The sequence below is a fragment of the Eublepharis macularius genome, chromosome 11 (genome assembly GCF_028583425.1).
Source record: "Eublepharis macularius isolate TG4126 chromosome 11, MPM_Emac_v1.0, whole genome shotgun sequence".
Lineage (NCBI taxonomy): Eukaryota > Metazoa > Chordata > Lepidosauria > Squamata > Eublepharidae > Eublepharis > Eublepharis macularius.
The window spans coordinates 65,863,106-65,890,461 of record NC_072800.1 but is presented as its reverse complement, the minus strand read 5'-3'; the positions used below and the strand labels follow the sequence as shown (position 1 = coordinate 65,890,461).

General features: G+C 41.6%; 1 protein-coding gene across 1 annotated transcript in view; it reads left to right on the top strand.

Moving 5' to 3' along the window:
* Window positions 1-27,356, top strand: part of CUBN (cubilin) — a 201,053-nt gene that overhangs the window by 162,379 nt on the left and 11,318 nt on the right. The window contains exons 55-59 of the mRNA XM_054990953.1: window positions 423-582; window positions 2,939-3,088; window positions 3,826-4,023; window positions 5,524-5,653; window positions 7,710-7,927. Of these exons, the coding sequence (XP_054846928.1) occupies window positions 423-582; window positions 2,939-3,088; window positions 3,826-4,023; window positions 5,524-5,653; window positions 7,710-7,927 (856 nt within the window). The remainder of the gene's footprint in view (window positions 1-422; window positions 583-2,938; window positions 3,089-3,825; window positions 4,024-5,523; window positions 5,654-7,709; window positions 7,928-27,356) is intronic.

The window sequence follows — 27,356 nt, the reverse complement described above, 5'->3', positions numbered from 1 at the left end:
AAAAATCAGTAAAAAGCTTGAGTGTGTAAAGGAAGTTTTTGTCTAGCAACTAAAACTCAACAAGTTTGTCAAATCTCTGTGGTGAGGCAATTTTGTAGGTGTCACAAGCAAGAAGATTCTTTCTCTGTTGCTCACCCACCTAACAGAAGTTACACAGAACAGAACTTCAGAAGCAGATCTTAACTCACAAATTCAGGGTGGATCTACTAGTAAGAATTAAAAAGGGATATACATGTTAATTTATATGCCACTTATTTTAGTGTCACTAGACTCGTGTTGTGCTGTTTTGCTTAAGAAAGATAAAACCAATTTTGTCATAACTAGTAGTGTTTGGCATTGGTATGAATGATTTGGTATGAATGCAGATCTTCAGGCATCTTTAATTTAGATGTTCAGAACACAGCACTTTTTTCCCCCTCTAGGTGCTGAAGGGAAGCAATGAAGAACAGGAGGATGCAGTTTTAGCCACTGCGTGTGGAAATTCAGCTCCTGTACCTGTTGTCGCCCCAAGAAATGTGATAACAATAGTGTTTCAGTCACAGGACACTGCAGGCCATGGCTTTTCTGCATCATATATAAGCAGTAAGTAATGAAAACCTCAAAGATTGCTATAAGCATACATTTAATTAGGAATTGTTTGGACATTCATATAGGACAAAATATGGTTTGAAGTTAATAAAATGGTCACATACCAAAATCAGAACCAAATTAGGATGAAGGGGTATGTCTGTTAATTTATATGCCATTCTATAAGCTCTATACGCCACGCTATAAGATAGGTGATATCCACCTCCTTTTAACATTGACACTAATTTGATTCATACAACAGCATCATCAGTCAATATCAGTGCTCTGGACAAGAGGCTACTGTTAGGTCAAAATATGGGGAAACAGAATGGTTTCCAATTGGCTGAGGTGTCAGACAAGGATGCATATTATCTCCCTACCTGTTCAACCTCCATGCAGAGCATATCATAAGGAAAGATGGATTAGATCTAGAAGAAGCTGGAGCAAGAATTGGTTGAAGGAAAATTAACAATTTGAGATAAGTGGATGACACCATGTTACTGGCAGAAAATAGTGAAGACTTGAAACAACTACTGATAAAGGTTAAAGCGCCAAAGCAGGATTACATCTGAACATCAAGAAGACAAAAGTAATGACTACTGAGGAGTTACACAGTTTTAAAGCTGACAATGAGGAAATTGAAATTGTCCAATATATTCTATTCTTTGGCTCAATCATCAACCTACAGGGAGACTGCGACGAGGAAATCAGAAGAAATTGAGACTTGGAAGAGCAGCTGTGAGGGAGCTAGATTCTTAAAGGTAAAGATGTCTTTCTGGGGACCAAGATCAAGACAATCCAAACTATGGTATTCCCCATTATGATGTACGGATGTGAAAGTTGGACAGTGAAGAAAGCTGACAAGAAAAAAAAATGATTCATTTGAAATGTGGTGCTAGAGGAGAGTTCTGTGGATACCATAGACAGCGAAAAAGACAAACGTGTGGGTACTAGATCAAATCAAGCTTGAATTCTCACTAGAAGCTAAAATGACAAAACTGAGGCTATCGTACTGTGGTCACATTATGAGAAGACAAAATTCTCTGGAAAAGTCAAGAATGCTAGGAAAAGACATTAGGAAAAAAGGAAGACCTAAAATGAGATAACATGACTCAATAAAAGAAGCCATGTCCTCCAGTTTGCAAGATCTGAGCAAGTCTGTTAATGATAGGATGATGGTTGTTGGGGGTTTTCCGGGCTGTCTTGCCGTGGTCTTGGCATTGTAGTTCCTGACGTTTCGCCAGCAGCTGTGGCTGGCATCTTCAGAGGTGTAGCACCAAAAGACAGAGATCTCTCAGTGTCACAGTGTGGAAAAGATGTAGGTCATTTGTCGAAAGCCTTCGACAATGATAGGATGTTTTGGAGGTCTTTCATTCATAGAGTCGCCATAGGTTGGAGGTGACTTGATGGCACATAACACACACAGACACATCAGTCAATATCAGTGCACCACCACTGTTTCTACAGAGGAGCACAGAACATGTTGCTCACTGCAAAAACATTATTTGGAACAGGGTACTAGACTGCCAACTGGTAGTGCCCAGGCCTGAGGCATTGATGCAGGCTGATGACATAGCTGATACAATGGCACGGCAGGCCTGAGAGATGCAGCAAGAGCGATGCAGAAAATAATTTGGACCCCCTGGGCATCTGAAAAATGCAGTTAGTGTCCCTTAAAATGTTCCAATAAGCTTTATTTATCTCAGGACTGGAACTAAGGATTCTGTGTGTTCCTGCTACATATTTCTCTGAATTGGCAATCACAGTGGTGGTTCCTTTGGCTTATGGACTCACTTCCCAGTTGTGAGGGTGGTAAATTTTGTTTTGTAATTAACAGCTTTTTTTCTGTAAGAGTTGTAATGTATAGGTTTTTTTAAAATAATGCGGCCTTTTAGATCACATTTTTCTCTCTTGGTGGTAAACCTGTATCTGTACCAGTTCTGACTACTGGTAGGTGGATTACATGGTAGTGTTCTTCAAACAACAACAAAAATCCTTCCACCTGAAAACCTAGGTATCAAGGGAAAGAAGGTCTAGCTTACTCTTTCCCCTGGTTATCTAGTTTTCTGTGTACATGGAGTTTCTCTTTTGGTATGCAGCCATATTCAATGACTTCACTTTCAGAGTGAAGTGGTGCATTCCAGATAAATCTGAAATGTGTTATTTTATGACTCAATGTAATACCTTCCCTTTAATACTACACGGGGCTATTTTTCCAATTGCACAAGTGGAAAGTAGTGTTGGCATATCCTCACAATTCCATGTTTATACCCAGAAATCACATTCTAGCCTTCTGTAAGTTGTTGGATTTCTACTTTTATTTTATTTGCTTGTAGAAGCTAACTATTTCTTTGTTTCTATTTATGTTAAGGGTGTGGAGCAAATTTCACTGCTCAATCAGGTCAGATTGTGTCTCCTAACTTTCCCAGCCAGTATGACAACAACCTAAATTGCAGTTATATCATAGATGCCGGACCCCAATCTGTTGTTATCCTGGAATTTGAAAGTTTTGATTTGCAACGTAAGTGGTGGAATTTTTTGTCGATCACTTCTTTTTTGTTAATCTCTGTGAATTCCAATTCTAGGAGGCAAGATGAGAGAGGCTTTGACCTAGCCTTTCTCTCATCATGCCTCCTAGATGCTGGACTAGATGGACCACTGGCCTGATCTGTCAGAACTCTTCTTTTGTTATTATGTTATATTCATATATTCAATATGACAATTCTGACATTTCTGAAACAGAAGTTGAGATCCCTTGCCCTCACTGGGGGGCAGGCAACCCTGGTGAAATTTCAGTCCTATGAAATCAATAGCACTTGTTAGTTGTGACTAACTTCTTTGACTAGTTTCAATGGCATTTAGCCGTGACTTAAGTTTCTGGATCATAGCCATTGTATATACTGGAAATCTTGACTATTCAAATTACAAGGGAATCCTCTTGCAGAAATATATCTAGAAAAATATTATTGTTTTAGAAGAGATACATAATGTTTGCTTGCTTCATATAGTCCAGCTAATAAGGGAACTTGGTACAGAAACACAAGTCCTGATTTTGGACATAATTTGGTTTCACAGGTAAGACCTACTTCTCAATAAAATGAGCTTGTGCATAGTAACTGCATGGTTAATTTGAGTACTCAGGGATGCCTACTGTGATGGATGATGGAAACAATGAGACTGGCTTAATGTATAAAGTACCTTGATGATAAACAATTTGGCATTAAGTTGATGAAAATTTCTGAATCTCATGTCATTCAGCTCCTGCTACATTAAGAATGTGTTCTTATGATGGAGTGAAGATCTTCAAAGGGAACAGTGTTAATTCATATCCTGTGGAAACCTTTTGCGGTAATGAAGTCCCTGAGCCTGTCAGCGTCATTGGTTCCACACTATTGAATTTCTACACAGACTCCCACACTGTCGGCATGGGATTTTTGGCTACCTACAGAATAATCCGTGAGTAGACATAGCAGTTCACTGGGGCAAAACTATATTTTTCTATGCATTCATAGAGTAAGAGGCACTCAAATGCAACTCTTGTAATGATACAGGTATGTGGGGCCCCATTTTACACCATTAGAAAATATTGATAATTCCCTTCTTAGTGTTCCCTTGACAAACAGCTACTGCTTAAAAGCATGAAATCAAGGTCTTTGTTTAGAATAAATCATCCTGATAGCCACTGGCTAGACGGAACAGCACTGAAGGATGACAATGTTCATTTACTCATGAAAGAGATGTTCATAACTCGCTCCAGTTGGCTGTTACTGTCTGACCTTTGACTTCTGACATTTGTGAAGGATGACTATAGCTTTTTATTAGGTTGTTTGCCCACCCAAAGCAGATTCTAGCAATTAACATTCTGTTTCCTTCTAGTTTTATTTTTTTGCAAAAGACAGAATAAAAGCTTCTTGCAGACCATGAATGCTGCTTTTTCTAAAATCTTCAAGGCTTTTGTCTTTCATTTGTCATCAGTCCAATGTACAGTGCCTTCCCCATCTTAGCTGAAAATGAAGAATAAGAGCCTAGATATTTGTCACCCTTTAGAAAATTTTACTTGTAATGCGAGTGGTTAATGTGATGACTAGTCCTTTAGAACTTCAGCAGGCGTGGGTTTGTGCACTTGGAAAACAAAGCTAAAAGCAGCCACTTTCCATGCAAAGACTATAAAATCAAGCACAGTGCTGGTAACAGATGATTTTTCCAGAGGAACTTGGATGCCTTCAAATAGGGAACAAAGACTGGGCCACCACTTAGTCTCAGCTGCATTCATTGTAGAGAATCAAAAAGAGGCTTGGATGTATTGTGGCTTCCACAGCTGCAAATCATGAAGGAGACCTTGAAGAGGAGTCTAAAACTCTCCTCCTGAAGCTTTCATTGATCAGTTACAAAAACACCCAGTATTGCTCTCTGCAAGAGCTCAAAACTGTAGGTACCCATATGTTGTTCTGTGGAAAAACTTGAAAAAAACAACAGTGATGGAGAAACAATCAGAATGCCACAAAATAATGAGCGCTGACTTTTGAGATCCCCAGAACACTCCATCAAGCGAGATGTAAAAATACAAACGTGTGTGTGCGGGAGAGGAGAATCCCAGCTTCATCCAACTTAGGGTAAATATACTGTAAAAGATCTGTCTAATGTATCGGGGAAGTAAGGGTAGAGAAATAGGCATCGCTGACAAACAATATCATGCTCTGTTTTGTCTCCTCGCTCTCTCTATTGGTTTAGCACGTTAAGACCACTTTTTTGGTAGCATCAGAATATTCTGCTAGAAGTCATACCAACACTTTTATTTCTGAATAAAACAAGAGGGATTTCCAGTCAGGTTCCTACAAAACATACCCATGTCCACAACTTTTCACACAAATTCTATCTATAGATAAATATGCATGGCATGCTAAAGGTATTTCTTGAACATTAATGGCAATTTTTCATTTTTCTCATTTAATTTAGCTTGTGGTGGTATTTTCAATAGCTCCTTGGGCACAATTGGGAGTCCGACCCATTCTTTTTCTGATTACAATCACAATATGAATTGTTCATACCATATCACCGTTAGAAGAAACAAGATTGTGGAACTCAAGTACGTAAGCAAAATCAGTTTTCATTAAATGGTGAGAAAGTGGTGATTGCTGGTTTTTAGCTATTTAGTGTTTACACACACACATGCACACATTTTTCAGTAAGTAACTTGACTGTAAAACTATCATTCCAAGTACTTACCAGGAACATCTCTGAGATGGCAATTGAAGAATGAATCCTCTGTCTTGGAACCTGTGTCATCTAATTCTGTGCTTTATCTGTTCCATTACTTACCAGCACAGGCTTCATAGTTCCTTTCATCTAAAACAACATCACAATATACTGTAGGAATCTGTGGCCCACTTTGTTAGGAAAATGCTAGGTGTCAACATACCCCTTGACCATAAGAAAAGACTGCTAGGATACTTGAAAGGCTATGTGGATCCCTTAGATATGGAACTAGTTTTTAGTTTGTTCTGTACTGCCAAGATGGCTTTAGCAGCGAACTGAAAAAAACAAGGCAGAACCCCTCTTATAAATGTGTAGTTTATTAAAATCAGGCATACTGCTTTTTTGACAAGATTAACATGTTATCAAATAACATAAAGGAACAATTTTCAAAAAAGGGATATGTTTAATAAATGAGAATGTTTATTGCCCCCCTCCCGTCCCCACAAAATAAAAGGCAGACACAAAGCTTGGGAATAAAATTGGGCCACTTTATTGAATACAACAATTTGTCACTATGGCAAGGGATCTAGCTAACTAGCGGCACAGGTCAAGCCCTGGGGTCACTCCAGACCTCCACTTTGACCAGTCTGGGTGAGCCCCCACTGCCCCAAGGTGAGCCATACAAAAGCATGGCTGTACCCGGCAGCCAGGCGAACAGTTCCCCCTCCAAGCTTGCAGTACCTTGCTGTACAGCAGGAGGGCCTTACTTGTACACAGCAGTCTACCCTCACAGCTGGCTACCATACAGCCCACCAGCCGCTCCTGACAGACCCCAGTTCCTCCAATGAGGATGTGCCAAGGGGGTCACCAGCCTGCTCATTTTCCATCATGACCTGCCAGTGGCCAAACTATTTACAGCTCCACCAAACCAGTTAACTAAACATATCTCGCAGTGCAAGGTACGTAGAAAAACCCACTCCCTAAATGCCAATTGGGAGAAGAGAAAAAATTCCTACCTGGCCCTGATAAACAGTGACCGGCTAATCCTGTACTGCCATAGGGAGGGTGGGTGGCCCGAGTGACCATGGCATCTGCCTGCTGAAGGGAGGGTGGAGCTGGCTTATATGCCCTAAGTTCCACCCCCCACAACAATCTCTGGATACCTGGTGAGCGAGCTCCGCCTTTCCTTCTGCGGGGCTGCAAATTGCGCCCCCGACCCAAGATGCTCCACTTCGGCCGGGAAGGGGCCGACTTATGTTCTGGAATGAGAAAGTTAGTGACAAGATTTACCCATTTGCCTTTTATGATTCATTGTAGATTATTCTGTTCCTTGGGTATGGATTTTCCTCTCAGATAGGTAGGTAGGTAGGCAGGCAGGCAAGGGAGGAAGAACCATCACTAGAGCTGTGAAGGAAGCTGCTGCAAAGGCATCCCACCTGTCATTGTTCCCTAGTGCCAGCATGACACGATGAGCTGCCCTAGCGCCAAAGCCATTTGGTTGGAACCTTGGAACCACTGCTTTATTGCGGCAGTCCTAGGATCTAAGACACTCCCAGCTGTTTTCAATGCCTTAGCTCCATTCTAGGACACAAATTTACAGTCCAATCCTATTCAGTAGAACAATCTCCTAGGTAAGTGTACATAAGATTGCAATCATTTGTGTACTTATTCAGGAGTTCAAGTCTCATTAAACTCAATATGACTTACTTCTGAGCAAACCCGCATGAGACTGAGCTGGTAGAATTAAAGAAAAAAAAGTGCTTTGATACTCAGAGTTAAATGTTTTTGCTTCAGCCCAGCATTTTAGAAATGAAATACTATTTAAAGGTAAGTCACATGGCTTTTCTATGTGATGCCCAGTTGTACTCCTGTCTGTTACTCTTCCTTTTTTACAAGCATACATATTAAGGAAAGCAGAACAACCAATGGTGAAATGCTTTTTGCAGATTCAACAGTTTCCAGCTCGAGGCCTCTTCGTCTTGCCACAAAGACTACATTGCTGTGTACGATGGCCCAAATGCAGTTGCTCCGCTTCTTGGAAAATTCTGTGGAGGTACACTTCCTCCCACAATCAGGAGTTCCACAAACAACTTATTCCTCGTGTTCAAGACTGATAGCTTCGAAGCTGCTGATGGATGGAAAGCATCTTTCAGAGAGACAATAGGTAAAAGTGATATCAGCATTAAGATAGCTCAATATTTGATTATCTCTTGCATCTCAAACATGCAAGAGATAATCATACATTACATATGCTAAGAACTGAAATCTGTATTATATATATTTCTGGATATTTTAATGGACATGCACACACATGGAAGTTGTTTTTGGCTGTACATATTTTTCCCTACCAGGATAAAAAAGCATGAACAGACTAATTTCCAGTGAGAAAACAGGTCAATGGGGAAACTGTTAAATCACCTCTCCCCCTTGTTTCAGTCCCAATGGCTGCATTTGTTTTAAAAAGTCAGTTAAAAGGTTTAGAGCAGGGGGATTCTGCCTTTCCAACCTGAAATTTTTACAGTTGATTCTTGAATCACTTTGAATTAAACTTTTTAAAATTTCTGCTGCCTGACTTTAGGAATGCTGACTCTTTTCTAGCCTTCCTATAATATTTAAATATTTAGTTTGGTGAATTTGATAATTACTGTTTAAAAGCCTAACATATGTTTCCTGTGTTATTCCCCTATTTTCAGCACTTGAGGAAGAAGTAATTCATCTGGATATTTTGCCATAAAACCCCTTTGTGTTAGAGCAGAAGTATGCTGTTATGCTGAGTCATTACACCCACCACCACCCTAGCCAGTAGCTGCTTTTCATTTGCTATAGTCTGAAAAGAATACAAGAACAAGAAGCATATCTGAGCACTGCAGGGTTTGGGTTTTTTTTTAACCAGTCCTCATATTCATACAGTTCTCCACACCAGTAATTTCTGTGAACTCCTTTTCAGTTTGTTAAGTTTTACAAATATAAAATACAATCCCACTATGTGTGAAATTCACCTCAGCTAATGTTCTTTCCTTTCATTCCAAGTATCAAGGGAAATGCTTAGTAGTAGCACCAGGTTTGGAAGCTCTGTTTGCTGTCTTCAAAGACTGAAACAATACAAAAATATACTTCTGTGGTCATCCTTCGCTTAAAACCAGCAGCTTGCATATATATCAGCATCAGCAATGACTGTAATTTATTCTGTTACGTTTGTGGTGGATGCAGAGGAGTTAGCCGTGTTAGTCTGTGGTAGCAAAATCAAAAAGAGTCCAGTAGCACCTTTAAGACTAACCAATTTTATTTTAGCATAAGCTTTCGAGAATCAAGTTCTCTTCGTCAGATGCCTGATACAGAGACTGGTCAAATACAGAAGAGCAGGAGAGAGAAGAGGCAATTAGGGGGAGGAAGGGGGAGGGAGCAATCAAAACATTCCTTTGCTAGTATATGTAAACATCTCCTTTTGGTGTGTGTATCAGTTGGCTTCAAAGGAGTTTGCCCTGTTAGTTTGTAGAGGCCAAACAGATAGACCATCCAATTCCAATGCAGTATGGGCCTTCGATAACCACCGCTCTCCCTGCCAGATGCATCTGACAAAGAGATCTGTGGTTCCCGAAAGCCCAGGCTGAAATAATTGACAAACAACAACACCTAAAGCAGAACCTCAGCCATGCAGAAAGAGATGCCATAAACAGCCTCCAAAACAATTCTGGCATCGTAATCAAGGAAGCAGACAAAGGTGGAGCAGTGGTCATCATGGACAAACAGAATTATATACAGGAAGCAGAAAGACAACTCTCCAACACAACATTCTATAAAATACTACCTGCTGATCCTACGGAGCAATATAAAAGAGAACTCAATAAAATATTGAAGACTCTTCCCGTGGACATACAAGAATGCATCCATACGGACACACCCCAGGAACCACGGCCAGGAAAATTCTACCTACTACCCAAAATCCATAAGCCGGGTAACCCAGGACGCCCCATTGTCTCAGGAAGAGACACTATCACAGTAGGAGTCTCAGGATACATGGACTCTATCCTCAGGCCCTATGCCACCAGCACACCCAGCTATTTACGGGACACCACTGACTTCCTCAGGAAAATACAGTCCATTGACAACCTACCTGATGACACCATCCTAGCAACCATGGATATGGAGGCTTTATACACCAATATCCCACATGCGGATGGACTGCAAGCCATACGGAATATTATCCTGGACAAAACCACAGCACACCTCGCCACTGAACTTTGTCACTTCGTACTCACTCACAATTACTTCGAATTTGGTGACAACTTATATCTACAGATTAATGGCACAGCCATGGGCACACGCATGGCACCACAATATGCTAACATATTCATGGCGGACTTGGAACAACGCTTCCTCAGCTCCCATCCACTAGAACCACTACTATACTTAAGATTCCTGGATGACATCTTCATCATTTGGACCCATGGGAAGGAAGCTCTTGAGAGATTTCATCAAGACTTCAATAACTTTCACCCTACTATCAACCTAAGCCTGGACCACTCTACACAACAGGTACACTTCCTGGACACCACTGTACAACTACATAATGGACGAATAAATACCACTTTATACCGGAAACCAACAGACCGATACTCATATCTACATGCCTCCAGCTACCACCCTAAACATACCACTCGGTCTATTGTCTACAGCCAAGCCTTACGTTACAACCGTATCTGCTCCAATGCTCTTGACCGAGACTCACACTTAAGAGATTTACAACAAGCATTTTTGGGACTACAGTACCCACCAAATGAAGTGAAGAAACAAATCAACAGGGCCAGACTAGTACCCAGAAACAGCCTACTCCAGGACAAACCTAAAGGAACTAACAACAGAACACCACTGGTTGTCACCTATAGCTCCCAGCTCAAACCCATCCAACGTATCATCAGTGAGCTACAACCCATCCTGGAAAATGATACCTCTCTCTCAGAAGCCCTGGGTGGAAGACCTTTCCTTGCCTACAGACAGCCCCCCAACCTTAAACGACTTCTCACTCACAACCATGAATCAGCCAGCAGAGTCACCAGCACAGGTACCAGGCCCTGCAACAGACCCAGATGCCAGCTCTGCCCCTATATCTACCCAGGGAATACAATTACAGGACCCAATGGCATCAACTACACTGTCTCTGGCTCTTACAGCTGCTCATCCTCCAATCTGATATATGCCCTCATGTGCCAACAATGTCCTTCTGCTCTGTACATTGGACAAACCAGCCAACCTCTACGCAAAAGAATAAATGGACACAAATCTGACATTAGAAATGGAAACGTCCAGAAACCAGTGGGAGAACACTTCAACCTACCAGGACATTCCATCAAAGACTTAAAGGTCACTGTAGTTCAACAGAAACCTTTCAAAAACAAAATCCAACGGGAGGCTGCTGAACTGGAATTCATATGCAAATTTGACTCTGTCAAGCTGGGACTGAATAGGGACTATGAATGGTTATCACATTACCACAGGTAACAGATTTCCTTTACAGAGGTGGGGTCTGGGGGAGCTCAGTGGTACCTGGCGTGGGCTTTCGGGAACCACAGATCTCTTTGTCAGATGCATCTGGCAGGGAGAGCTGTGGTTATCGAAGGCCCATACTGCATTGGAATTGGATGGTCTAGCTGTTTGGCTTCTACAAACTAACAGGGCAAACTCCTTTGAAGCCAACTGATACACACACCAAAAGGAGATGTTTACATATACTAGCAAAGGAATGTTTTGATTGCTCCCTCCCCCTCCCCCCCTAATTGCCTCTTCCCTCTGCTCTTCTGTGTTTGTCCAGTCTCTGTATCAGGCATCTGACGAAGAGAACTTGATTCTCGAAAGCTTATGCTAAAATAAAATTGGTTAGTCTTAAAGGTGCTACTGGACTCTTTTTGTTTATGGTGGAGACTCTGTTCAGGTACCAGGGACAGTTGATCCCAACTTCTGAACCGTAATGTGTAGAACCAACGACCACTTTCCTTTCTCCTTTCTCCAGAGCTTCTTCCCTTCTCTCTCCTCTGATTATATTTTGTTGTACCATCTCAACTGAGTGAATAGCGGTTAACTTAGCACTAACCAGGAATCACCTCTAAACCCAGGTTTGCAAAACCACAAATCATGATATGATTACAGTTCTTTGTTAGTACTGATTAACGGGTTGCCTGATTTGGACATTATGGAAAACTAGGCTTAAAGTAGAGGAAACCTATACACCTACAGCACATTGTAAATTTCTAGCCCATGCTTTGGAGGTCAGCTGTGAGATGGTTTAATTGAGCCATTGTGTCTTAGTTGCATGTTATGTTAGTCCCAGGAATGGATTATTCTCATGGATAAAGGGGAAGTTGTAATGTGTGAATTGGCTGTCCTGACTCCAGCTAGAAGCTTCCTCTCATTTCCTACAGCATGAAAAGAATAAGGAGTACATTTGGACATTGTGTTGCCAAACCACGTTGTCAGGGAATTGCCCCTTTGTCTCTCTCCTATCCTGAGCCAACAACCAGCTGCTCAGACTCCTAAGAGACTCTGAAGACACAGGGGAACCCTGCTTACTAAGACTTTTTAGCCTGAAAGGGAGTGCGAGTTTGCCCAGGTGACAAAATATACAGTGCGAGAGACAGTGAACCAAAGCAGGCAAAGTAAAGATACTTTATTTTAAGAAATTTAGGAGGGCTAAAACTGATGTTACCCAGTCAAACCTTGCAAGCACATATATACATAAAATAAATCCTTACTGAGGCTAAATAGGGATAACTTAAGTAAGTCAATTCAAAAAGAGTCCAGTAGCACCTTTAAGACTAACCAATTTTATTGTAGTATAAGCTTTCGAGAATCAAGTTATCTTCGTCAGATGCATAGTACAGAAACTGGTCAAATATAGAAGAGGAGGGGAGGAGAGAGAAGATGCAGTTAGGGGGGGAAAGGGAGGGTGCAACCAAAACATTCCTTTGCTAGTAAATGTAAACATCTCCTTTTGGTGTCCTTTCGGGGTCAGTTGGCTTGGGTGAGGCTTCAAGGGAGTTTGCCCTGTTAGTTTGCAGCAGTAAAACAGCTAGACCATCCAATTCCTATGTAGTATAAGCCTTCGATAACGACAGCTCTCCCCACCAGATGCATCTGACAAAGAGAACTGTGGTTCCCGAAAGCCCACGCCAGGCGCCACTGGGCTCCCCCAGACCCCGCCTCTGTAAAGGAAATCTGTTACCTGTGATAATGTGATAACCATTCATAGTCCCTATTCAGTCCCAGCTTGACAGAGTCAAATTTGCATATGAATTCCAATTCAGCAGCCTCCCGTTGGATTTTGTTTTTGAAAGGTTTCTGTTGAACTACAGCGACCTTTAAGTCTGTGATGGAATGTCCTGGTAGATTGAAGTGTTCTCCCACTGGTTTTTGGACATTTCCATTTCTAATGTCAGATTTGTGTCCATTTATTCTTTTGCGTAGAGGTTGGCTGGTTTGTCCAATGTACAGAGCAGAAGGACATTGTTGGCACATGAGGGCATATATCAGATTGGAGGATGAGCAGCTGTAAGAGCCAGAGACAGTGTAGTTGATGCCATTGGGTCCTGTAATTGTATTCCCTGGGTAGATATAGGGGCAGAGCTGGCATCTGGGTCTGTTGCAGGGCCTGGTACCTGTGCTGGTGACTCTGCTGGCCGATTCATGATTGTGGGTGAGTAGTCGTTTAAGGTTGGGGGGCTGTCTGTAGGCAAGGAAAGGTCTTCCACCCAGGGCTTCTGAGAGAGAGGTATCATTTTCCAGGATGGGTTGTAGCTCACTGATGATACGTTGGATGGGTTTGAGCTGGGAGCTATAGGTGACAACCAGTGGTGTTCTGTTGTTAGTTCCTTTAGGTTTGTCCTGGAGCAGACTGTTTCTGGGTACTAGTCTGGCCCTGTTGATTTGTTTCTTCACTTCATTTGGTGGGTACTATAGTCTCAAAAATGCTTGTTGTAAATCTCTTTAAGTGTGAGTCTCGGTCTAAGTAAGTCACTTAAGACAGGCTGGCTAATAACTCCTTGGCTAAAGTCCTTAAGGTGCCAGGCTTGTCTTGCAGTGCCGGAGAAGAGAGGCTGACGCAGCTGGTGGAGCCCTCCAGATAATGGTGTTCAAAATAAAGCGATGATCCATGGAGAAGCTGCAAATGGGTGAAAAGTTCATTCGTGCTGTGAAAGAAATTTACAGAGACCAGAGTGCAGCAATTGTGGTGAATGAAGACGTAACTAAGAAATTGACAATAGGTAAAGGTACGAGACAGGGCTGCCCGTTGTCACCATTGTTGTTCATCTTAGTATTGGAAATATTGATGATTCAAATTCGAGAAGACGATGCAATCCGAGGAATAAAAATAAGAGAGCATTCCTATAAGGTCAGAGCGTTTGCGGACGATATAATGCTAATTGTGGACGATCCAATTGAGAATATGCCAAAGGTGATGGAGAAAATTAAGGAATTTGGAGATTTGGCTGGATTTTATGTAAACAAAAAGAAGTCCAAGATACTATGCAAGAATATGACTAAACAGAAACAACAGGAACTAGAGGAGATAACAGACTGTGAAGTAACAAATAAGGTAAAATATTTGGGAATTGAACTGACTGCGAAGAATATAGACCTATTTAAGAATAATTATGAGAAATTGTGGACTCAAATAGAGCAAGATCTGATTAAATGGAATAGGCTGAATTTGTCATGGTTGGGAAGAATTGCAGCAGTAAAGATGAATGTATTGCCGAGAGTGATGTTCCTGCTACAAACAATTCCAATCATGCGTGACACTAAACAATTTGAAAAATGGCAAAGGAAATTATCGGACTTTGTGTGGGCAGGCAAGAAACCTAGGGTGAAAATGAAAGTATTACAGGATGCTAAAGAAAGAGGTGGAATGCAGCTGCCCAATTTAAGATTATATCACGAAGCAATTTGCCTGTTTTGGATAAAAGATTGGATGACGTTGAAGGACTGCAAGCTACTGGCTTTGGAGGGATATAAAAAAACATTCGGATGGCATGCATACCTGTGGTATGATAAAGTTAAAGCTGACTCTATGTTTTTGCACCACTATATTCGGAGAAGGCTTTTTGCTGTTTGGAAGAAATACAAAAACTATATGAAGGACGGAATCCCCTTGTGGGTGGTTCCGTTCGAAGAAATAGACCCAAGAACTGTTGGAAATGAACAACAATGTTTAACATATAAGGAGATAACATTATTGGAATTCTCTAAATTAAGAATAAAGACGCAAGAGGAACTGTCCTCAAGTTATGGATGGTTTCAATCTAGACAGATAAGAGATCTCTATAATTTGGACTGTGTGAAAGGAAATGTAAAAAACATGAAGGATCGTTGTATCACATGTGGTGGACCTGTGAGGTAGCTAAGCAATACTGGGGAGGAATAATAGAAGTGATTAATGAGATTCTACAATTTCAAGTTAATAGAAACCCAGAATTGCTTCTACTGAATTTGGGAATGGAAGATATTCCAGCACAACATAGAACATTGTTATTTTACATGACAACAGCAGCTAGACTTCTATATGTGCAGACATGGAAATTGCAAGAAGTACCAACTATTGAAGATTGGATTTATAAATTGCTGTACATGGCTGAGATGGACAAAATGACAAGGAAGCTCAGAGACCTCGATCCAGGACAGTTTAATATGGATTGGGAGAAACTGAAGCAATATTTGGAGAAAAAATGGGATGTGGAAGCGAAACTGTGGCAGTTTGAAAATTACTGAGACTTTATAAAAGAAGAGAGAAGTGGCTTTACCAGGAAAGGGGGATTTAAATATTAAATTCTAAGCTATTATCAGGGTTAAGATGAAAATTCTGTTTTATTACACACAGTATTAAATAGCAGACGTATTATTATGAATAGATATTATGAATATATATGAGCATGCTAGCTGGGTATTTTTTATTGTAGTTAAGTTTTTAGTATAACAGGTATTTTATATAACTAAAATAGATTGAGAATAAGAATAAGAAATATTTAAAGAAATATATAGACTATAAGTTAAATTGATTAACTTATATGAGGGAGAGTAAAGAGATTAAGTAAGGGAAGAGAAAATGGATAAAATGTTATACTAATAATATAAAGGTTATCAAAATGCTAGCAATGTGTTATTTAGAATATAAGATTTAGTAAAGGAGGGGTTAATGGTAGTTCTGTGTTTAAAAAAAAAGAATAACAAGCTTAGAAGAGAGTTTAAGTGTATGTTTAATAGATTACATGAGGTATTATGTAAGTAAGTAATAAGATAGATAAAGGGTTGGGAAACTGTTGGAAGTCAAATAAAAGGGGGGAGGAAAGGGAGGGGGTTAGAAACAGATATTAATAAAGGGGGAATGTTTGTATTTTATGATTATATAATCTAATCCAATAAAAAAATTTGTAAAAAAAAAACAAAATAAAGCGATGATCCATCAGCAAGGGGAGAGAAAGCCGCCCCCATGGCTGAAAGCAGTCATGTCTTAAAGCAGATTCACCCAATCAGGGCATAATACCAATTGTGCCCCGAAAAACTTAGGAGAAAAGATAAAACATGCTAATACACAAGCCCTGCCAAGATCACACAGGTGTGGGCAGTTTGCCTGCTGAAACCTTTCTCAAGCCCATGAGACTCCTTTTACTCACGAGACAGCTCTTAAAGCTAGCCTGTCATAACAACATGTTTCTCAGGCTCAGCTACCCCATTCTGATCTATTCCCATAGATCTCCACTACAGTAATTTATTTGTCTCCTTTTAAGTTAGGCAAGATTTGAAAATGTAAATTATGGACTATTGTCTTACAGTATTTGTGGTGCAGAAAGTCTGTCTTAATATTTTTGGGTCTGCAGATAAAGACACTGCCTGCAATCGTAAGGACCCTTTCCTGGGAACTAGTCTCACTGAATAACTTACTTCTGCATAGGCCTGCTCAGGATTGCTCACTAACTGATGGGGGAGACCTTTAATATGAATAATAAATAAGAATCTTATAGAGTCTCCAAATTTTACTTTACAGTTTTCCATGGGTTGTGCCTGAGTTCCCCAACGTGACTTTCAGTCATTCGGATGTCAGCGGTGAGTTCCATGCTGGAAGCTTAATTCCCTCGTGTGCAGGGACCCAATTTGGATCAGGGTCATGGCATGCGTGGAAAAGGGGCTTCCCCCCCTGTGCTGTTTTCCTGATGCAAAATGGCCCTGGGTGGTGCTATTTGTCCTATTGAGGAGCTGCATATGTAGCTCATGAATAAATGTTTAGTCCGTCAGTGGAGCAAATAGTACCCTTCTAGGGTTTGGAAAATAGCACGCTGGGGACACAGAACCCTTGGTCCTAATGCACCAATGTCCTGATCTGAATCATGTCACTGCATGCTTGGGAACCCAAATATAACCCATGGGCACAACCTGTGGAAAACTGTAACATGTAGTTTGACCCTGACCCTTGCTGTAGAACAGACCAAGGTTATGTGATCTTAAGGATAGTTCACAAATTACCTATCCATTAACACTATTAAATCTAAGTGAATAGCTTTAAATTGTAAGTTCTATCACTACATCCCATCCACCCATTCCCCAGTAACATGGCCCTAATCCCGATTGGTAGCTTTTTACTGTTAAATAAGATGTTGGGTTAACTGATCATGGATCTCCCATGTAATGTGTAGTGCATCTCTCAGTATGGCCTGCTTTAGAGGACTCTCATGAAATTAAAAAGCCAGTCTGAGTTCTATATTATAAGGCTGAGGCATAAAGCTCTGGATGTTCAGTTTGTCCTGCACTTGCACTGTGTGAAAAAAGAACCTTCTGTACAGAATTTCAAAGGCCTATATCTGGTGGCTAAGAAGAGCCGTTTGCACACGTCTTTACATCATGCAAAACTCTCAGAATGAGGGTGTCTTCATGGCACGATTTCTGACATCATTGCACCATGAAAATGGAATCATGGCGGGGTGACATCAGAAATCGCGCCATGAAGATGCCCTCATTCTGGGAGTTTTGCGCAATGTAAAGACGTTTGAAAACGACCTAGACTTGTCAACTCCAAACTGGGAAATTCCTAGAGATTTGGGGTGGTGGAGCCTGGGGAAGGCAGTGTTTGGGGAGGGGAGGGACCTCGTCAGGGTATAATGCCATAGAGTCCATCGTCCAAAGCAGCCACTTTCTTCAGGGGAACTGAACTCTGTAACTGGATATCAGTTGTAATTCTGGGAGATCTCCAGGCCCCACTTGGAGGCTGGCAACTGTATGGATATGAAAAATATTATGGATATGATAAATATATAATATTATATAAATATTTTATATATATATATTGACTTACAGTTCCAGAACTGTTATTAGTAGGCCCAACTGAAATAACCCATCAAGAAACTTTGTGCTGGTTCTCTATATACTAGGAAGAAGATTTCTATTTAAATCGTTGCCAGAAAAAGAGGCAGAACTCCCAAAGTCTGTTTAAAATTAGTCCACGGCAAAACTCTATCTTTTCTATCCGACATAAAATCCTGAAATATTTTGTATTAGCACAGCATCCTCATGCCAAATCTAAACTACAATTCTTCATTAATGTACAATGAGTACATTATTCTGTAACTGTATTAGTGAAGCAAGATTGGGTAATGTGATTATAGTGTTCCGCTTAATGTTGTTTGTGACCCTAATTAATTCTTGGAAGGAGGTGAACAGAAACCGTAAACCCATTTGAGTAATCTAAACATTGTTTATTTTCTTCCTTTAGAAGTCTGGCCATTTTCTGCTCTGGTGACCGGTTTCTCATGGATGATGGCAAAAATAGGGTTATCTTTCCTTCTTTCTTTGTGAATTTTATTGATAGATGAATCGTTTGTTGACCTGAAAGGAAATGGATCTCATTTCTAATTAAAACATCTTTTTACCATTGGGGGGAAAGTATCTGCAAATCGTTAAGCTTATTCCAAAGAGCACCATTTACCATGGAACAGGGATCCAATATTTTTCAGACTGAGCCTACACCCATGATTTTTTTACTTTCATTTTAGTGAAATGAAAACTGTGGAGTGGGAGCTGTGTGCATCACAGTCCATGTTACAAAGCAGAGAGTGATTAACCCTTTTTATGTAGCAGTTTTGCAATCACAATTGTCTTTCTCTGTGCTGTTTTGCTATCCACTGATGCAATAATTCAGGGATCCACAGGGATCTCTGTATTTTGTTCTTACAGATGGGAAGGAAAATTGGGACTTGGAGGGATGTGACTGCAGAAGCAGCCTGTTGGGAAGGGGTTCATCACCTCATTTCACCCAGTTCCTCTGCAGCGATCAAATTCGCAGTAACTAAAATATCAGTTGAGAAATAAATAAAATTTATCTTTGGGGACAGAAACAATCTCTGATTCTATGTTGTCCAAGTGACTATTTTTTTTCAAAACTGCAACATGACACTTCACTGTTAGTTATAATGCCACTCCAGATATTCAGTTATTTAAGTTGGCCTGGATGGTGTCTGAGGATAAATCTAGATTGGGATGTCTCTGCTGGAGGGACTTACCAGTGAGCTAACAGTGGCTCCAGCCTGAAATTGTGGTACATAATGGGCAAGCTGAAAGTGGAGTTCCCAGATTATTTTGGACTCTCCCAAGGTGTGTACCAAACATTTGGGTAAGCAAGCATTTAGTACATGGAGGTACAGCGTAATGTCTGGTTTACAAAAGGTATGTGATCTTTCTGAACATTCCATGATGTCATACCATTTCACTAGTGACAATCAGAAACTACGCAGGGGAAATTTCACAGAACTTTAGAAACATACTTATTCGATAAGAAATATGATGAGATCATTTAGTTGCATATGATTTCCTACTAGGAACAACCTTCACTGTAGGAATTTTGTCACACATTACATAACCTTGAGGCTACAGAGAATATAGAACTAATTTACATATTGACATGAGATTGTTGTTTGAAACAGCATGACTTTCCCATAATTTGCAGGCTCCAATCAGTGTAATATTAATGACTCAAGGGTATATGACAAATCCCTCTTTGTATCTCCTCCTCACCAGCTATGTTTTGCAGCCTATGCTGAGAGCAGGGAAGAGGTCAAGAGCATGGCAAGCAAACCAAACCCACACACGTAGCTGGAGGAAAACAAGACAACAACTTTATTGAATACAGTACATGAGGAGCACTGGCGAATCATATGGATCAGATCCCAAACATCAACTGACCCGCCTGCCAGTTGATGACCCCTCAGACCCCAGCTGGGGGAACCAACGAGTGACATTAAGGGGGAATCACCTGGGTGTACACCCCTTGATGATTCCCCTGACACCTGGGAATGGGTGTGCCCTGGCAGCCCCCGAGCTGGGCATGCACCTCCATCACCCACTCCCAAGATTTCTTATGGGAATCCCCTTCAAGGGGAGCCTGGGCATGCAGGTCCTGGCTCCCCTCAAAAAAGATCCGATCCAATGACAAACCACCCAATCAAGTTGTGACAGAAAAGAAAGCATCAAACACATAATAACAGGGAGAGGTGGGTGGGTCTTCGCTTCCCGAGAGGGGAAGCAGGGAAGCAGCTAAATAAATACCCAGCTGCCGGACTAGAGGGAGAACTGCCTCCCTGAGGTCCGGTGCCAGGCCCCCCTCCCCCACAGCACATCCCTGGCTGCCGCTGATTGGTTGGCCGGGGATTTCAAACTGATTGGCTGCTGGGGAATTCAAACCAATTGGCTGCCAGGGATTTTAAACTGATTGGCTGCCGATGATTTCAAACTGATTGGCTGCTGGCTCACCCAGGGGAATGCTGGTCAAGCCGCAGCAACAGCAGCCACCATGCCTCGTCCCTCCTCCCCGTCGGTCGGCTGCAAACTGGCCACCAGGTAAGTCCAGTGGCCAACACTTGTCCCTTTTACCATTCAAACAGCCTTGCATGCAATCTGCAACCTCCAATAACACTATCATAAAACATTTGTTTAATTAACCCCTCATACTTACCAGTCATGTAAAACAGCTTGTATTTTGCTAAGCTGTACATATTTTAAAGAAACCCAAAGAAGTAGGATAGGCAGACTGCTACCATACTGTCACTCCATTGTTCTCCATTGTCATTGGCTGAAACATGGCGGTTTTATGGAATGTTCAGAAATTTTCTAACATCTTACATTAAATGTTTCAGAATAAAATATTTACACATAGTAGACTGTCGATAAGAAAAGCAAACCCACAACAACCAAAGCATTTATAGATAAAGCTTTTCAGAGAACCTACAGACAGAAGAAGCTGTTTATTGCTAGCTGGAGGAATGGACAGGGAACTGTTTTTTGGAGACAAGAGAAGTGTGGCAGGAAGTCAAAAGGACTGCCCTATAATATGGCAGGGGTACTCTAGCTCAGTCTTATACATGAATTTGAACTATCAGGTAGTTGCATTACTCAGGACCACAATTTGGCCAAGGCCCAATTCTTTACCTTTGTTGAAACCCATCTCTCTATTTTTTCTCAGTGTTTTTTTAAACTATTGTAGTGATGTGACAAAGAAAATGTAGGAAAACAAGAACTGCTGATATGTGACATTCTACTCTTGTATTTGTAAGTTGGCTGGTTCCCTTACCAGCAATCTGTTTAAAGTTAAGCGTATTTTCAGTTATCACCAGTGGGTCTGAGTTTCATTTATGTTTTGAATTTGGAAAAAGCTCAGCCTTAAAATATAACTTATTTCATAGTTCATCCCTTCATTATTACTGGTGCCATTCCAGCTGCTGTTATGGCTGCTGTTCTATTAATATAGGCTTAATAAATATCAATTTTCTACTTGGAGCCAGAACCATCTTTGCTCTCAAATTGCTACTTCAGCATCTATAAGCTATCCCCAAGCCAACATTAATTGGTGTTCGCTACTTGGCTGCAAGCCTGCTTCTAGCAGTTCCAAGCTGGATATGTCAGCAATGAGATGTTGTTGCAAGGAAGTTAAATTGTGTGATGGGTTGCAATAACAGAAACATTATGTGCAAATAATGGGGCGGTGTGACTTTAGCATTATGATTGGCAGCTTCGGAGGCTCAAAATGAGCTTCGTGCCGTTTTGGTTACCGGGTTGTACTTTGAAGAGGTATGCCGAGAAAACTCAGAGGAGAGAAATAAAGATGTTGAAGTGATGGAAAATGTGGCAGGCAACAAAAGACTGTGGGCCAATTCTAGCACTATTTGTAAAAACAGGAGGACCATTGTTTTAAGAACCATGGCTGTATTACTTTAGTTCAGAGGCTTGGGAGGATCTGTGGCTCGGTGGCAGAGCATCTGTTTTGCATGAGGGCATCTCCAATTTACAAAAGGATGAGACAGTAGTTGATGGGAAAAACCTCAATCTGAGATTCTGGAAAGTTGCTGCCTGTCAGAGTAGACAATACTGACCTTGATAAACAATCATCTGTTTCATCTGTTCATGTATGTCTAGGATTTGGACTCAAGGGTAGTTGCAAGTAGGCTTGCCAATCTCCAGGTGGTAGCTAGAGATCTCCCGGAATTATAACTGATCTCCAGGCTTCAGAGGTCAGTTCCCCTGGAGAAAATGGCTGCTTTGGGGGTGGGCTTCATGGCAATATACCCCACTGAGGTCCCCCTCTCCAAACCACGCCCTTCCCCAGCTCTGCCCCCAGATCTCCTGTAGTTGGTAACCCTATTGGCAGGAAAGTGCAAGTGAGGGCACCCCTCCCCAGCTCAGATTTTATTGGGCTTTTTATCCCATGTATGGAAACTAGAGAGTTGTAACGTCCCAATAAGTTAGCAGAGAGAGATCTGTGTGTTTGTGTAAGAGAGAATAAGCCTGGAATCAGCATTCTGTAGGAGCTCCTGCCTGCATTAACTGCTCCCTGTTCATGTCACTTGTTCTGCTCCAGCACTGCTTCCTGTTGTCTACTGGAAATGCCCCAAATTTTACAATCAGAAGTCAGCCAGAAGTGCATCTATCTAGATGTTACTCTGAAACTATCACCATGGTGCTGCGGCTCTCTCAACCCCCCACTCCACCACTCTTATTTTAAACATACTACTTTTGGATCGGATCCACTATATTTCCTGTGAAAGAAGCACAGCTGTTGGCTTTGTTCACCTCATCTCAGCAGTCCCTTCTGGCCATGGGAAGGTTGATTTGGGGAGGGGGATTGGTTCCTACATGGACTAAAAGTTGCATGAGTTAAAATGGCATGAACCCCCCCCCCCACACACACCCTTCTGTGAGTGTAGCTCTGCTAATAGAAGAGGAAGGAAGGGCAATTTCACCTCTCCTTCTTCCTCACTGCATCCCCCAACCACGGGCTTTCAGTCTGTGTGGGTTACCTGGGATCAGAAGGGACTGCTAGGGTGAGGAGAATGTGACAGCTTCTAGGCTGAAACTGAATATTTTATTCTTATCCTTCCTTGTATATTAACTGAAACTGCAAGCCCTTATGGGAAGGATTTCATCTTCAGGAGTCAGGTTTGGGGAAGAGAGATGCTGGGATGCCCAGAAATTGTTCTTTCTTCTGGTGGTGGTTTCTAACACTAACACTGGTCTTTCTGGGAGCCAAGAATGATTGTACAGGGCTCATAAATGTAAAATGAGGCCAAGCATCCCATAGATATGTGGTGCAGGGTTTTTCTGCTGGAACGCAGTGGAATGCAGTTCCAGCACCTCTCGGCACCAGGAGCAGGAGGAGGAGGCGGACGTGGGTGGGTGCCCGCGCTGCCTCTCTGCCAGGCCCACCAAGCAGCCTCTCTGTCCTAGCACTGGGAGCTGGAGGCGGCAGTGGGCAGGAGCCTGTGTGGCCTCTGCTGTGGCCACGGGAGCCAGAGGAGGCAGCAGCCTTGGGCAGGTGGCCAAATGTGGGCAGGCAGGCGGCTACGTGGTGTGCCCTGGCCTCGACTGGCTTGTGTGCTTCACACTCGTCTAGGGTTGCCAGCTCCAGCTAGGGAAATTCCTGAAGATTTGGGGGCTGGCACTTGGAGAGGGTGGAAGTTGAGGGTGTCTGCTTCCAGCTCCTGAAACTCAAGTTGTATTTGCCCCCCCCCCCCCAATCAGGTCTGCTCCACATTATTACCCTGGTATAAACGTTAAGGAAGTTCGGTTCTTGTTTCTTAACACTTTCAGCACTATATCCAACTTCTAGTTGTTTTCAAACTTCTGCTACCCATTCCCTATTGCATAGTTTATTGAATGCCCCATTCTTTGGATTGTATTGACTTACACTGTGAAATGTGCTTTGAGTCTCAGTGAGAAAGGCTGACTATAAATAGTGCAAACAAACTAAAATAAATAGCAACCCTGAACAATTTTTAAGGCAAGAGATGTGCAGAGGTGGTTTGCCATTGCCTGCCTCTGTGAAACAACCCTGGAGGGATCACCTACTTAGCTTCTGAGATCTAAGATCAGGCTAGCCTGGGTTGTCCTGGTCTGGGCTGAGGTGGTATACTGCCCCTGTACGTGGAGTATCCAGTTAACTCTTATGCTAAAATAACTGTGAGTAGACTTTTCATCCACACATTTCTCTAATCATTTTAAAGTCCCTAATACCCTCTACTAGTTGCTACATCATGTGGCAGTGACTTCCATATATTTACAGATGTACTCTTTAATATCCAGAGGAGTTAGCTGTGTTAGTCTGTAGTTGCAAAATAGTAAAAAGTCCAATAGCACCTTTAAGACTAACCAACTTTATTGAGGCATAAGCTTTCAAGAATCACATGCATAAGTGGGTGTCATCAACATACTGATGGCACCCAATACCAATGCCTCAGACAATCTAATTCAAAAGTCTTTTAATCAAATGGATTCTGATTTTGGAAAAGGTGTGCTCAAAACTTGTAAGTTGCTACTCACAAAGTAGATTTCTGGGAGGCAGTCGTGCCCTGCATGATGATGCCACTTCCCAGACGTGATGTCATTGCGCAGTCCCAGAAGCACGCGCACGCAAAGCACACACACCTCCTGCCGGGAGTTGCCCCAAGTGCTGGCAACCCACGCCACACCACTGAGTTCCACCACCTCTTTCCCCAGGAAAAAAGCCCTGAGTGGTGTATAATTGATTCCCTGGATTCGCCAAGTCCCAGGGGCTTCTATTCTCTATCATTGTTTTTCCTAAGTTCTCATGGGAGGTTTCATCCTAGCTTGGGGTCTATGATGGGGTCTGTCTGCTTTCAGAAGGTTCTATTGGGTTCATATTCAAAGTGCTTGCAAGTCCTGAGATTATTTTCCTAACACATGCTGATTTTTTTGGATTCTTTGGTAGTTAATTTGTTTGAACACTGCAATCTCTGTCTATCTACAAGCAAGGAAGCATCTAAAGAAATTTGCAAACTGTTTTCTATACCAAAGGCAGTACTGTGTATTTTGGGGAAGTGGCCCTTCTCAGTACAGATCAAACCACTTTTGACATGGAAGGATCTTTCAAAAAGCAGTATGAGATGTGATGTAGAGATGTACTAATTAGAGGAGGAAGAAGTCAAAATTTCAGCTAGGCACCCACAGACCCTTTGTCACACCTAAAATAGTTCTTTGAATTCTGAGGGAGCATGGAGATTACAGAGAAGTAAACTTGTCAAAATTCTTCAGTGAGTCATGAAGACACTGAAACCAATCTTCATGTTTCTCAGTCGTGATAAAATATTCCACATGTGAAACAACAAGTATACACATTTATTTGGGTGCATGTGTAGATATATAACTAAGTGGTTTGTTTTTGGTATCTAGGTCTGAAAATCCCACAAAGGCTATCTAAAGAGAACTGGATCAATTGTCTAAAATTAAAGGCACAGCTCCCCCTACTGGCCAAATTTCCTTCTGTGTTACAAAATCAAGTCCAGAGGAGTTAGCTGTGTTAGTCTGTAGTAGCAAAATCAAAAAGAGTCCAGTAGCACCTTTAAGACTAACCAATTTTATTGTAGCATAAGCTTTCGAGAATCAAGTTCTCTTCATCAGATGCATGATCCGAACTGTTCGGATCAGATGCATGATCCATGCATCAGATGCATGATCCAGTTCGGATCATGCATCTGATGAAGAGAACTTGATTCTCGAAAGCTTATGCTACAATAAAATTGGTTAGTCTTAAAGGTGCTACTGGACTCTTTTTGATTTTACAAAATCAAGTGTGTGTTTAAAACTCTAACTTGATTTCTATCTACATTGAATGAATCCTGTTGTCATTTGAGCCCTTGTTCTGAGCTCCTGTTGCCCACCATTACTCCAAGCAGTGTGGTGGTGGTGGGGTGTTAAAAAACCCACTGGTGCCTGAAGCATGATGACTTCAGATCTAGGCTTGGCCTGGCAACCCTAATTTCAGGTGGGTATCAATGTTAGAACAACATTTGAGTACAGTACCATTTTAAAGACCAACAAAATTTTCTAGGGCAACAGCGATACAACAGACATTTTTGGGATTATAATACCCACCTGCCGTAGTCAGAAAACAGAATGGCAAAGCCACAATAGTGCCCAGGGATAACATGCTATCAGATAGGCCCAAATGAAACAGCAACAGAACACCACTTGTGATCACATAACAGCTCACAGCTCAAGCTAGTTCAACAGAACTACAACCTGTGCTGGATAATGACATTCCTTTCTCACAGGCACTGGGAAACAAGCCTTTTCTTGCCCACAGACGGCCCCCTAACCGTAACCACTTCTCGCTTACAGTAATGTACTAACATGGACATGGAATCTGAGTGGGACCAAGGCCTGTAATCAACTATGTTCCTTCCAATATACACTCTAATCAAGCTATGTTTTGCATTATACCTCTGCATCCTGATGCTACTGACCCTTCACAGCTCTGGTATTTTCTACTCCCCAGTTTCTTTAATAGAGCTTTTGCTCTAATAACAAACTGTCTTCATGTGCCAAAACGCTTCTCTCCCCCATCTAATGCTAAGTGTATTTGTTCACCTCTTGTTTTAGGCCTTGTGCCCTCCATCCCTTTCACTGCTAGGGGATATCTGTATTTTTTTTTTTACTGTTGCAGCTGATCACCATTCTCTCTCTTTGGCTAGATTCAATACGTTGCTGATTGCAGAATCATCAGAAAGATTGTCCAATATCCTATGTAAACAGAGGTTTTATTTGTGTGACAGACTCCTGAAACTATCCTGTATTTTTTCATATCATTAGGCAGTAAGCAGAGACGAGGACAACTTTGCTTGCTCCTCTTTAGCGTCCTTCCAGTCATTCTAGAGACTGCCATCTGCTTAATCTTCTGTCACGTAATGACAGATATGTCACCTTCAGGTTGCCAGGCACAGCTGGGCAACCAGAGGAAGATGGGGAAGGCGGGAACTCGTTTATGCAAAAATTCATAAAGGGACATTTGTTCATGATTATGCACCTGGAAGTTGAGGGTGCAAAAACAACTTTACTGTCATTTCTAGTAGGAAAAGAAACTGTAATCCCTGTTTTGGCCTTGATTGACATAGTCAATTTTCTGAATAAATTCATGTTCCTCCATCTTGCATTTCTAATATTACCCAATACAGATTTTGAGGTAGCTGTTGTGACAGACTGACCAGAAAGGCTCTTTATGGGTTTTTTTTTTGTTCTTTTTGTCTGATCAATGTCTAAAAGATATAACTGGA